General features: G+C 42.0%; 1 protein-coding gene and 1 pseudogene across 2 annotated transcripts; one reads left to right on the forward strand and one right to left on the reverse strand.

Moving 5' to 3' along the window:
- Positions 1-11124: 11124 nt before the first annotated feature.
- LOC307101803 (dolichol phosphate-mannose biosynthesis regulatory protein-like) lies at positions 11125-11737 on the reverse strand (the record flags this gene model as incomplete). Its single annotated transcript, XM_079775238.1, has 1 exon — positions 11125-11737. The coding sequence occupies one exon, from the start codon at positions 11735-11737 to the stop codon at positions 11573-11575; it is 165 nt and encodes a 54-aa protein (XP_079631364.1). The 3' UTR covers positions 11125-11572.
- A 217-nt stretch (positions 11738-11954) lies between these two features.
- Positions 11955-12953, forward strand: LOC307101069 (small ribosomal subunit protein mS31-like; annotated as a pseudogene). Its single transcript has one exon. The product of its transcript is annotated as a small ribosomal subunit protein mS31-like (transcript).
- The last annotated feature ends 1128 nt before the right edge of the window (positions 12954-14081 follow it).

Below are 14081 nucleotides of genomic sequence, written 5' to 3' on the forward strand. Positions count from 1 at the left end.
CTGCAGAGGAGGGAAGATGGGGGCGACTGGACCTGCAGGGAAGGGCAGTTAGGGGTGACCAGGCCTGCAGGAGAGGGCAGTTAGGGGTGACCAGGTCTGCAGGGGAGGGCAGTTAGGGGAAAACTGGCTGGCAGGGGAGCAGTTAGGCATCAATCAGGCTGGCAGGGGAGTGGTTAGGGGTGATCAGGCTGGCAGGCAGAAGTGGTTAGGGGCAATCAGGAAGGCAGGCAGGCGAGCAGTTAGAAGCCAGCAGTCCCAGATTGGAGAGGGTGCAGGCTGGGCTGAGGGACACCCCTCCCCCCCTCCGTGCACGAATTTCATGCACTGGGCCTCTAGTTGTATTATAATTGCCTACAGTATTCAGGACAGTAACATGCTTTACAGGTTTGTAGCCTAGGAGCAATAGGCTATACCCGTGGTCGGCAAACTGCGGCTCGCGAGCCACATGTGGCTCTTTGGCCCCTTGTGTGTGGCTCTTCCACAAAATACCATGGCCTGGGTGAGTCTATTTTGAAAAAGTGGTGTTAGAAGAAGTTTAAGTTTAAAAAATTTGGCTCTCAAAAAAAATTTCAGTCGTTGTACTGTTGATATTTGGCTCTGTTGACTAATGAGTTTGCCGATCATTGGGCTATACCATACACTGAGTGGCCAGATTATTATGACCACCCCATCAGTACTTCATTGGGCCACCTTTTGCCTTCAATACTGCAGTGATTCTTCTTGGCATTGACTCCACAAGATGTTGAAAGTTGATGCAAGGAATCTGACACCATGCCTGATGAATAGCACTGTCCAGTTCTGTGAGATTTGATGGTTGTGGAACCAGCTGCCTGATGGCTCTTTTAACTTCGTCGCACAAATGCTCAATTGGATTGAGATCTGATGATTGTGGGGGCCACCTAAGCAAGGTAAAGTCTCCCTCATGTTCTTGAAACCACTCCTTCACAATACGAGCACTGTGGCATGGCGCATTGTCTTGTTGGAAGAAGCCATCTCCATTGGGATATGCCATCAACATGAACTTGGTCAGCAACAATACTTAAGTACGTTGTGCTGTTCAGAAGTTGTTCCACATTAATTAAAGGGCCCAAATCATGCCAGGAAAACATGCCCCAAACCATAACACTGCCCCACCAGCTTGAAGGGCTGTACTCATGCATGTGGAGTGCATGCTTTCATGCTGTTTCCACAAAATTCTCGCTCTGCTATCTGCATGATTCAACTGGAAATGTGATTCATTGGACCACATGACTTTTTTCCAATGCTCGACTCTCCAATCCTTGTGTTTCTGTGCGAATTGGAAACGTTTTATCTTGGTAACTGCAGACAGCAAAGGTGTTCGAATAGACCTTCGGCTTCCATAGCCCATATGATGCAGTGTACGGCTAATTTGCCTACAAACATCAGGTGGTCATAATAATCTGGCTACTCAGTGTATAGCCTAGATATAGCCTAGATGTACTAGTATAGTAGGCTGTAACATGTAGGTTCATGTAAGTGCACTCTATGATGTCTGCACAATGACAAAATCACCTAATGACACATTTCTTAGAACATATCCCTTTCGTTAAGCAGCACAAGATATTCATATATATGTATATATGTATATATATATAAATAACACATATGTGTGTGTGTGTGTGTGTGTGTGTGTGTGTGTGTGTGTGTGTGAATATATGATACAGTATCCTAGGACACCTATTATAGCTCCTGGAATATTGCTGTTGATTAACATTGGCTTCAAGAATGTCCATAGAGACTTCAGTTCTAACCCCTCCCAAATATTTATTCTGCTTTAGGTAACTCATGTAACAACATGAGTTGCTACACCCAGCTAAAAAGCTCTGGAGACCTATGGGGATACCAAATGTAAGAAGAAAATCATCATGGACATTTTATTTTTAACTTAGAAACAAAACAAGTACTATAGGTAAGATTTTGTGAAATCTTGAATTAGCACTGCTTTTCCATCTGTATGACTTTGTAAAATTTTTAAAAAATCAATTAACTCTATAATATTGGTAGAAATGAATGTAAGGTCAAGTAATATAATTAAATGTACAGCTCAAATACTTGATTTCTAATCCTATTTTCATATCAAAATAATCTGTGAAGCATTATAAACTTTATACAATTTTGTAAATTATAACTCAACCAGAGGCCTGGTGCATGAATTCATGCACCAGTGGGGTCCCTCAGCATGGCCTGTGGGATCAGGCTGAAACTGGCTCTCCGACATCCCCCAAGGGGTCCCAGATTGTGAGAGGGCACAGGCCAGGCCAAGGGACCCCACCAGAGCACGATCAGGGCCAGGGAGGGATGCAGGAGGTTGGCCAGCCTGGAGGGACTGTGGGAGGGCTCCAGGGCATGTCCGGCCCAACTCACTTAGTCCTGATTGGCCGGACCTCAGCAGCAAGCTAACCTACTGGTCGGAGCATCTACCCCCTGGTGGTCAGTGCACGTCATAGCAAGCAGTTGAGTGGCCTTAGCATATCATTAACATATTACTCTTTGGTTGGTTGAATGGACGACCAGATGACTGAACACTTAGCATATTAGGCTTTTATTATATAGGATACAACTGGAAAAAAAATGCATTACCTGTAAAGACTGTTAAAGCTTAGATGCTTCAATTTCAGGCATCTCTGCCACTTAACTTTGGACAAGTCACCAAACTTCTCTGTGCCTCAGTTACCTTATCTGTTAAATGGGGAAAATAACTATCTTTCTCATAGGCATTCTATGAGGATTAAATGAGTTAGTACATGTAAAGCTGTGAAGGCAGTGCTTACCACATAAAAAACATGCCCTTATATTGTTCTTGTTACTGTTATTCTGTATTTAGGTAACTAGGATCTTTGTTTCTAGGGACTCTGGTCTGAGTCTCAATCTGGGTTTATTCCTATGGGAACTCAATTTAACTAGTCTGGCACCGTGAATATGAGGCTAAGTGGAGAGAAAAAAGTTGTACATGTTGCTGTGGCTGTTAGGGCAGTACTCGTGTTAGTCATGTGTGGGGGCAGCTGTGGAAGAGAGAACTGGAAGCAGGTAATCCATCCCCCTACTGATTCCAGAATGAGATTTATTTAGGCTTGCCATTTTCCCAATGTCCTCCACAGTCTACTGAAAAATGTTTATTTTTAAAAATGAAAATAGATATGTTTATGCAAAGATTTCCCAGTCTATAAATTTTGTTTACATTTATTGAAAACATAGATCCAAAATTTCAAAATATGATAGCAAATGTGGAGCCAATCCTGGACAGAGTTGAGGAAATTTGGCAACAAATTTACCCACGACCAAGGGAAGTGCCGCCAGAGCTGAACGGCTCTGCAGGCAGACACACAGGACATTTTCCATGGAAACCTATGTGGGCAGACAACTGGAGGATCAGGTGATTTCTCTCTTCCCAGTCCCTTGGCCTCTTGACACAAGCTTGGAGAGGTTGGGTACACCAAATAAATGGGGGTTGAGTTTCTTGCTGGCCCAGCAGTGGGAGAAGTTGGGAGCTAAATAAAATATTTAGAATTGTAGAAAGTCCACCGGAAGTTATGGCTTGAGATGCATACTTGTTCCGTGGTAGGATTTGATTGATTTTGTTAAGAATTCTTCTGCATCGTGACCATTATCAGTTTATTACACCTCTGCTCTCCATCTATACTTTTATCACCAGCTTGGCAGCAAGCATGGTGCTAAAGTTGTCAATAGAGGGCGCTAGAGGACACTGCAGGAGGAAGGAGTTGGTCTTTCTGGGTCCTTCGAGCAGTCAGTTTTTTGGCTTTTGCTCCTGCTATGGTGCTAGAGGCGGTCTCTTCCATACGTGCACCCTGCATGTGCAGTCTTCTGACAGGCTCAGGACCTCAGTCTCAGCCTGGTGACCATCTCACTGACCTTCCCGGTGTGGACTTCATGTGCACCAGGCCTCCCACTGGCCTGCCAGTAGGTGGGCTCCCAGCACTGAGGCTGCTTCTGCTTGTCCTGCGCACCAGCTCTGGCCAGGACAATGCAACAAACTTCACCATCCAGAGGGCCCAAGTACACCACCTGCGATAGGTCTGGCTCCCAGCTCTAGGAAGCTGGCCTGCTTTCCAAGTTGTTCTTCCCTTGGGTTCTCTCCCTCAGCCCCATTCAAGAAGGAAATTCAACCGAGTAAATGTGAAGACTCATTGGCTTTATTAAGCAATTGGTGAGCCAGGCAGCAGCCCATCTAGCAACTAGAAGGGCACTAAGAGGGGGTGTCCAAATGGGAGGTTTTTATAGGAAGAGGGGTGAGGCAGGGGTGCTATTAACAAAATAAAACAGAAAAGAAAAGGAAAGGAAAAAAAGAGCAAGAGAGAGAGAGGAAGGAAGGAAGGAAGGAAGGAAGGAAGGAAGGAAGGAAGGAAGGAAGGAAGGAAGGAAGGAAGTTATTTTTAAACCAGGCATCTTCTTTTTGAGTGGAAAGGAATGGCAAGGTTTCTTTCTGTGGGAGGTGGAGAGGGCCCATTTGACAGACTACCTTCCTGGTGCTTGACCAGAAAATCCCAGACTGACTGACTAAGATTCTGTTCCCTGGAGAGGCGGAAACAGCAATTGGATCGGGTGTTAAATCTAGGTTTGGTATCACGGGCTTTAGCACTAGTGATGCCATTTTGCACCTGTGATTTTCTCTTTAGCAGCCTGAAGGTATTCTTTAGAACAGGGGTCAGCAACTTCGACCTGCTGTTGGTTTCTATAAATAAAGATTTATCAGAACACAGCCAAGCTCATTTATTTATATTTGTTTCTGGCTGCTTTGATGCTGTAATGGCATAACTGAATAGTTGCAACGGAGACCTAATGGTCCCCAAAGCCTGACATATTTATTATCCAGCCCTTTAACAGAAAAAGTTTTCAGATTCCTGCCTCAGCATTCTCCCCCCCCCGCTTTTTTTTTTTTTTTACAGTTACTCCATTGTTACATTTTATAATTCTTTATATTAAAATGTCCTTGTTCAAATTACTATGTGGTTTCTGTCTCCTGATTGGACCTTTCTGATGCATCCACTACATGTCTGTACCCCTCCAGGGGTTACAAGCCATAGAAGTGGTACTGTTTCAGTTTGGGAAAGAAGAAGCTACTACTTTACCCACAACCAACAAAATCCCTAAGGCAAAGCAATGCTATGGGTCTGGCTACTCCCTGCAGAGTGGGAAAGAAAAAAAGAGAGAGAAAACAATCATAAATTAACTAATGGCCCGGTGCACAGATTCATGCACATTGAAAGGAAATTAATTAGAAGAAATATTTAATATCACTATTCATCCTTTCTCTATAATAGAAGTGTCAGAGGTGAAAGAAAATTAGTAAAATATATATAAAAATAATATATAAATTGATTAATGAATAAACAATAACAACATGATATAACAACAACAAAGATCCTATATAATAAAAGCCTAATATTCAAATTGTCCCATTGATTGGGAGTTTGACCGGGAGTTCAACCAGGGGGCAGGGTTGGCCAGCCAACTGCCCGTGGCCCCTCCCCTGGCCAACCCTGCCCCCAATAGGCTCCCCCACCCTGATCGGGGCTGGGGCAGGCCAGCCAACTGCCCATGGCCCCTCCCCCCCGCTGGCCCAGCCCAATCGGCCCCAATCAGGGTGGGCTGGCCATACCTCACCCATGCACGAATTCATGCACTAGGTCTCTAGTATGATATAAAAACAACAAAAAGATATAAAAACATGATATAAAAACAACATTGATAAAAACGATGACTGATAAATTGATTAAACTTATTCTGATACTTCCCTGTATACCACATTAAGACTAAAAACACTTTCAGAGTGCTCAACTAATTTTCCTTGCGAGAGCTTTATATATATTGCACATGTGCGAGTCAACGTTTGTTTTTAAATTGCCCACGTGTCATATGTACCGGCAGGCCAGTCAGATGGTTGGACGGATGTATGGTCTGCCACTTAGCCTTTTATATATATATAGATTATCTCAATAAATGACCGTACTTCATCCATACATTATTCATTTCTTATACATGAAAGCAATCCAGATGCCTAGCTCATAGTAAAAATTTACTAAATGATTTTGAACAAATGAAGTGAGTATACGGATGATACAAAACAAACTGAATACACACTATGGGCAGCCTTTTTCCTCCAATGCAAAAAAAAAAAAAAAAAAAGACAAGTAATACAATGTAGATAAGCTGTGGGTTCTTTTTTCCTCAAATATTTGCTCTCTGAAAATTATGGGAAATATATAAAGAAAAGAGATGTGTCTGTGAATACATTATCTTAAGCTATACATGCAAATGAAGTGGAAAACACAAGAGAAATCATTTTCTCCTGAAACATTCTGATAATTGGGACAAGCATTGCGGTTTTGCTTTGAATTAGCTGAGCTGAACCAGTTATGCATTTGACTTTGCCACAGCCCTGAGAGGTTCTTACAGGGTTCACTTCAACGAACAGCTGTGGACCGGGGTCAATTCTTATTTTATTTAGCATCACCCATTCATCCAGATTCCATATTCAGCTAATTACTTACAGGAACAGGACTTATTAAGAAGAATAACTCATTTACATGGAAGAAGGCTGCAGCTTGCCCTTTCGCTTTCATCTCCCTTCCTTCCCTTTGCATTTATTCTCCTTTCATTTGGAGTAATGTGAAGCACAAAAACCAAATCAAGGCGCTCTGCCTTCTGATTTCTTGTTTCCCAAACATTCAAACCTTTTCGTGAGCAGAAATTAGCCTTTGCCAGGTAATTCAAACAAAGATGTACGTTTTCTTTTACCAAATGAGCACTTTGCCATGCTTATCACATCTTCCTGTTGGCCAGCAGGCAACTCTGCCCTGGTCAGCTAGTTCGCCTTCCCTTTAGCATGGCAGGGCGTTCAGCGGGAACTTCAGATGCCCTGATATTTCCTCTACTGTTTACAAAAGCAGAAAAGAATTTCACACTTTTTTGAGCACTGCAGGTGTTTCAGTGCCTTTAAATGCCACTTATAAGCCATTCTAAACAAACCAACCTGCAGACCAGGAAACCAAAATACCTGTTAGCACTGTGTTTTTCCATGAAGGATGAAGAGTTTTCTTTCATGCACCAAATGAATTCAAGGAATGCATTTTCTTTCTAGGCCTTACTCAAAGACAGAAATGTAGGTAGCCCAGACACTAAAAAGATAAAAGTAATTTCTATGGTTATCAGCAGCCGGGATTTGAGAGAGAGGGAGAGTGGTGATTAGTCCCTTGTAGCAATCTTATAGAAGAATATATGATGTTAATTATCCTGTCATTTTGTTTAGGATAATTAAACAAATAACCAACACCTAGGTTATTAGTTTGCACACTGTAATCACCTGGGAAGCTTAGAAAATAATAAATTAATAATCTATACTAATAAAAGGGTAATATGCAAATTGGTCACGACACCCTCACAGTAACAACCAAACAGCAGGCTGCATGGGGCGACCAAGCCGGCAGGGGGGTTAGCGAGGGACAACCACACGACTGACCAGCAGGCTGTGTGGGGCGACCAGGCCAGCAGAGGGGGGTAGTGAGGGGCAACCAGGCTGGCAGGCAGAGGTGGTTAGGGGTGATCAGGCAGGCAGGCAGGTGAGCAGTTAGGAGCCAGTGGTCCCGGATTGTGAGAGGGATGTCCGACTGCTGGTTTCGGCCTGATCCCTGGGATCGGGCTGAAACCGGCAGTTGGCCATCCCCTGAGGGGTCCCGGATTGGAGAGGGTACAGGCTGGGCTGAGGGAACCCCTCCCCCATGCACAAATTTTGTGCACTGGGCCTCTAGTAATAATGATAATGATGCTTGTTTCTACCCTTAGAGACTGGGACTCAATTGGTCTGGGGTGTGGCCTGGGCTTTGGAAGTTTGAGAAAGCTCCTGCAGTGATTGTCATATGCAGACAAGTATTGGAGCTATTGCCCTAGCTTGACCTCTGATTCAAGAATTAGTATAGCTCAGTCAAATGGAACTCTCTGAGATGATGGTGATATAACTGCATGAGCGCTAGCACGTGAGAGCTGGAGGAACAGAGGGAAGAGGTGGTGTTTTCACAACCAGGAAGCTTATAAGAGGATCCTAGGGAACTGAGATCCAAACCTCTGAGAAGAGTGACTGCCCCGTGGGTGCTGGTACCACAGAGAGCATGTGTCATTCTGGGATTGTGGAAAGAACATGGGACCAATGGCTGCTGTCAGGGAAAGAAGCCCAGGCTGGGAAGACTGGCAGGAGCACATGGTAAGGAGAAAGTCTTTATTCTCCCTTCTCCTGTTTTGTGGTCCCCTTGTAGGGTCCTCGTCCCAGGACCCAATAGGGCACTGCTGGCTGAAGAGAAATAGTTTGCAGAGTCCTAGCCCCAGTCAGCATCTCCAAGCCGGGCAGTGAAGGGTGGATTTGGAGCTGAAAAACCATATTTAGTGCCCAACATAATTATAACAAGAAAATATGCATCAAATAAACATCTTTACATATCTAACTAACAGAGTTTTAAAAACAGTATTAGCATTCTTAGATACCATTGGTGGATGAGTGAATTAACACCCTGGAAAGCAAGTTGGCAAGTCCTAATGTGTTTATAACCCTTGACTCAATAGTTTAGCTTTCAGGAATGTATCCCAAAAACACAATGAAAACTATGATCTAAGATTCATGTACAAAATATTTACTGAGACATTGTTCATCATACTAAAAACCTTAATGACCCAAGTAGAAAATGGTTAAGTACATTATGGAGTATAAATATTTAATTTTATGAAATGATTAAAATAGAATCTACATTGAAATTTAGGGGGAAAACATCATTGTGGTTTAATGGTTGAGATATCTTTTTATTTAATAATTTACTATAAGCACTGTCATTGATTTTTTATTTTCTTCTCTCTATATTGCAGTATTTTCTGTTTCCTATAATATGCCCATATTGCATTAATAATAAAACAATGCAAATAATAAAATAACAAAGAAATAGATCCATTATTTTAATAGCACTAAAATAAAAATGTGTGTGTAAATAAAACATGTAAATAAAAACAATACTTTGGGGGAAAACCTGCAGCAAGTATAAAATTTTTTTCTTTAATATATAATGAGTTCGCATAGATTCATAAGAAAACATCAAAATTGTTAAAAGGTAAATGAATGAAGGGTCAAAATTATTTATAAAAGAAAAAATACATGTGATTAATAAACTCATAGGAAAATATTTATTATCATATTAGCAAAGATCACAAACTTTAATGGGAATAGTGTTGCTGAATATAGTATAACAGCATGGAACCATTTTGTAAAAAAAAAAATTGGACTATCAATTAATAGTTAAAATACACATACCCTTTAATCTTATAAAAACAATTCTTGCTCTGGCTGGTTTAGCTCAGTGGTTAGAGTGTCGACCCGTGGATCGAAGGGTCATGGGTTAGATTCCCAGCCAACGGCATCTACCGAGGGTTATAGATTCGTTCCTGCCCACTGTAGGGATATGTGTGGGAGGCAACAAATTGATGTGTCCCTCTCTCTCTCACTCTCCTCTCCCTCTGTTCCCCTGTCTCTAAAAAAAGTCAATAGAAATATCCTTGGGTGAGGATAAAATAAATAAATAAATAAATAAACAAACAATTCTTAAAATCTATTCTGGGATTATAATTTGAAATACAAGAAAGATTTTATTCCCAAAAGTATTTATTACTTTATTATTTAAAGAAAACAATCAAATATCTAAACATGTAAGAATATTTTAATAGCCCTCATGTTATAGAGTGATATTTAATGAATCTGTTAACATTGTGTTTTAAATTAAGTGTAACATACAGGTTACATAATTTAATATTCAGTATAATCTCAGCTAGGTAAAAGAATTAAGAGAATATAGGTGATGTGTTTAAGAATACATCTGCTAGGGCAAAGGAAACTAAGGAGAAAATAAACAAATGGGACTACATCAAAATAAAAAGCTTCTGCACAGCAAAAAAAAATCATCAACATAACAAAAAGGGAGCCCACTGTATGGGAGAACATATTTGGCAATGATACATCTGATAAAGGCTTACTATTCAAACTATATAAGGAACTCATACAACTTAACAAAAGGAAGACAAACAATCCAACTAAAAAATGGGCAAAGGACCTAAATGGACATGTTTCCAAAGTGGACATACAGACAGCCAAGAGGCATATGAAAATATGCTCAAAGTCACTGATCATCAGAGAAATGCAAATTAAAATGACAATAAGGTATAACCTCACACCTGTCAGAATGGCTACCATCAACAAATCAACAAATGACAAGTGCTGACAAGGATGTGGAGAAAAGGGAACCCTAGTATAGTGCTGGTGGGAATGCAGACTGGTGCAGCCATTATGGAAAACAGTCCTCAAAAAATTAAATATGGAACTGCCATTTGACCCAGTGATCCCACTTCTAGGAATATATCCTAAGAAACCCAAAACACCAGTCAGAAAGAATGTATGCACCCCTATGTTCATAGCAGCACAATTTACAATAGCTAAGACCTGGAAACATCCCAAGTGCCCATCAGTTGAGTGGATAAAAATTCTGTGGTACATTTATACCATGGAATACTATGCAGCAGCAAAAAGGGAGGATCTCTTACCCTCTGAGACAGCATGGAGGGACTGGAGAGTATCACGCTAAGTGAAATAAGTCAGTCAGAGAAAGACAAATATCACGTGATCTCACTTGTATGTGTAATCTAATTAACAAAATAAACTGATGAACAGAGAGGATCCAGAGGCATAGAAGCATGGAACAGAGTGCACAATCTCAGAGGGAAGGTGGGGAGGGTGGGTGGGTGGGAGGTAATCAAGCAAAGACCTTGTATGTATATATGCATAACCCATGAACAAGGACAATTAGGTGGGGAAAGCCTGGGGCGGAGGGCGGGGGCGGGCTGGAGGGGTTAATGGGGGAAAAGAGGACATTTGTAATACTTTCTTTCTTCCTTTTTTTTTTTTTTTTTAACACACCATCAACGTTTATTGCTCAGTTCTCCCCAGTAGGCCAGTGCGAGGGTTGAGGGGCTGGGACTCTATGCGAAGATCTGGGGGCCCAGTGTGCCCAGTGGTCCCAAGGCCTATTGGTCCTCCCGCTAAGCTTTCCAGGTCAAGAAGTCCTGTGGAGTCCCTGGCTGTGTCAGACCTGGGAAAGCTGCCTTTGCGGAGAAAAAGGACATGTGGGGGGAGAGGCCACATGGTGCCTTAAAACGTGCCAATTCCAACATGAGCATGTGACAGGAGGGAAACTGAGGCAAGAGGGTAGAACCCAGAGGAAAAAGTGACAGGGGGTCTGAAAGTGAGGTAGGGAGGACCAGTATCTTTCAGGCCCTGAGGCAGAATGGGGAGAGAGGGAGCTTTCCAGGTACTTCCTCCTGGCTCTGGAAGAGTGAGCAGGAGAGAAGTGGGGGTTCTGGTCAGTCAGGGGTGAGTCCTGAACAGCTCCATCCCCGGGGGTGTCTGCAGGGCAGCCATGCTTGAGGGACTGCAATGCCTGCCCAGGTCCTGTGTGCCCCCAGGTCCTGTATGCACCAGAGGGGAGGCCACCGCATCCTCGCTGGGCCCTCACGGAGCCTTTTTGGTCACCTTCTGGTTCTTCAGCATCACATAGGTGATGAACAGCCCCACAAACAGGCGCAGCAGGAGGCCAGCAGCTAGTGGGATGGCAACAGCATAGGCTCGGGGCAGGAAACACTTGTGGATGACATGCTGGCTGTCCATGAATGGCATTGCCCCGCGCTCCACTCCGGAGCACCAAGCCACCTGTAATACTTTCAACAATAAAGATTTTTTAGAAAGAGAGAGAGAATATAGGTGATGGGGATGACATGCTAGTCCTGCTTGCAGTTCAGTTTGTTTCTGGGCAATGCTTCTAAGCGTCTTGGTGATCCCACCTCTTGTCCCCCGTTCCTGCCTGCCTTTGTGCTCTGGAGGCCCAGAGGTATCCATGGCTGCGATTGTGCTACTTGATGTTCCACACAGACAGGTGAGGACAAACAATAATATCCAAGAATATTTTGGCACTAACAACGTGATCCTTAGCAAGAAAGGTGGGCAGTCCATCCCAACCCACGAGATCTCCAAGGAGACGGAGAGCCAAGGCAGTGTAAAGGAGAATACAAAAAATTAAAAAACAAAAGACTTGTTAAATATCCTCAAGGACATGCAGTTGAATTCAACACAGTAAATGAACAAACCACAAAGACGCCCGACAGAAGATCGCTTCGAAGTTTGCAGGCCACAATTGGCAGGCTTCAAAAAGCTCCGGGAGATGCCCCAAAGAAGAGAAGAGGGCCACCGAGTCCTGGATTGGTGGCCGCTGCATCTGCTGTTGCAGATTCGCTCCCTTTTGTCAAGCAGACAGCTAGCTGCTCAGGCAGCCCCAGCGGCATGAGGAAGACGCAATGGCACAGAAAGATGGAGAAAGGCCTAACATTAGATTCAGTACCATGATGTCACATATGAAAGTTGCCAGATGTGCCACTGGCTAGCGTTAGAACAAAACCCGTTCATCAGATTCAGTGTGATGAAGGGTCTGACAATTACGTTGTCCAGGATAGGACTACTGATCTTAGAAAAGGTTTTAGGAAAAATATATTCAGGGCAAAGAGACTTAATATTTTTTTTATCTTAAGGCAGCTATTGAAGAGGCACCTGAAACAGCAACCTTCACTTTGGGATGTGGAATTTGCTAAGCAGTTAGCTGTAGTAAATGAAGAGTCCTTTCAGAATGTTTTGAAGAGATGATCCAGTGGATGAAAGAGGGGAGACTGTGGGAGTTCCCAATTAACTATGAAGCAGTTTTGATGATGATGGTTCAGAATTTCATGAACATGTATTTCTGGATAAATACCTGGAGGATTTTCCAAAACAAGGGCCAATTTGCCACTTCATGGAGTAAGTGACCTGTGTGTGGCCTTTCCAAAAACCCGTAGCTGAGTGTTAGAAAGTAGAACACATGGAGTGTTTTAAAGGTTATTTTAATTAAAAAAAAAAAAGACATTCAGAAAGAAAGTGACATACGGTCCAAATGAAGACTATGGAGATTTTTATTTAAAGCTCTTGGAGATTGGTATTATAACTAAGTAAATAACTTTACTAGGAAAAAAAAGAGGATATAGGTGATGGAGAGATTAATTACTATTAAGATGATTAAGGCAGTTTTATAGGAGGTTGCAAATGGACTTACTAGTAACTTTTTCATAATGGGCAAAAAGAGGGCAGAATCAAAAATGATGTAAAAGCTTTTAGTCCAGGAGACCGAAATAATGGTGTTGGCACTGACAGAAATAGAAACCTGGAAATTATGATAATATTAACTTTGCATCAGTTTCATAATTGATATAGGCTGTGATAAGCCAACTGTTTTCAATTCAGTTCTAAATTCTGTAGCATGGTTATAAAACATAACACATTTGTTTTTTAAGAGTTAACCTCATTGAACTCAAGATGTTAAACTCAAATGGTGTTTAAATGAGTAAAGAATGAGGAAATGTTTCCCCATTTGGTTCTTCTTGGATGTAAATGTTCTGGAAAATGTGAACAAACACTTAGCTTTGCTAAAATGTATTATCTTAGAAGCCATCTGTAGTACCTTACCTTTTGGAAAGTTTTGGAGGTGGTTTAGAAATAAAAATTTAACTATAATCTTGAAAAATTTAACTATATCCCTGAAAAAAGTTTTATAATAATCACAACATACATAAAAACATAGACATATGAGAAGAGGAACCTCATTGTACTGCAACAGAACTTCAGCAAACATGAGCTTCGGTCTAAGGAAAGAAAAACCTAAGCCAACTCCATGAAGTCTTGGAAAATATGTACAAAGACATTGCCAGTAACATTACATTCCAATCGGTAACACATGCTTTTCTTGAGGTTAAAATTACTATTTTAAATAAGTCAGCAAAGACAATAAAAATTTTGCAGATGTTATTATTTTTTAAGTTTCTTATTAATGCTGTAATTCAAACTCCCCTCCCCCCTATAAGGGTCTCTGGGCTGGAAGCTCTGAACTGCTGTTTTTGTAGACTGGATAAAGACACTTCTCTCAGGACCCGTTTGTTTCCTC

Source organism: Cnephaeus nilssonii (assembly GCF_951640355.1).
Source record: "Cnephaeus nilssonii genome assembly, chromosome: 6".
Taxonomy (NCBI): Eukaryota; Metazoa; Chordata; class Mammalia; order Chiroptera; family Vespertilionidae; genus Cnephaeus; species Cnephaeus nilssonii.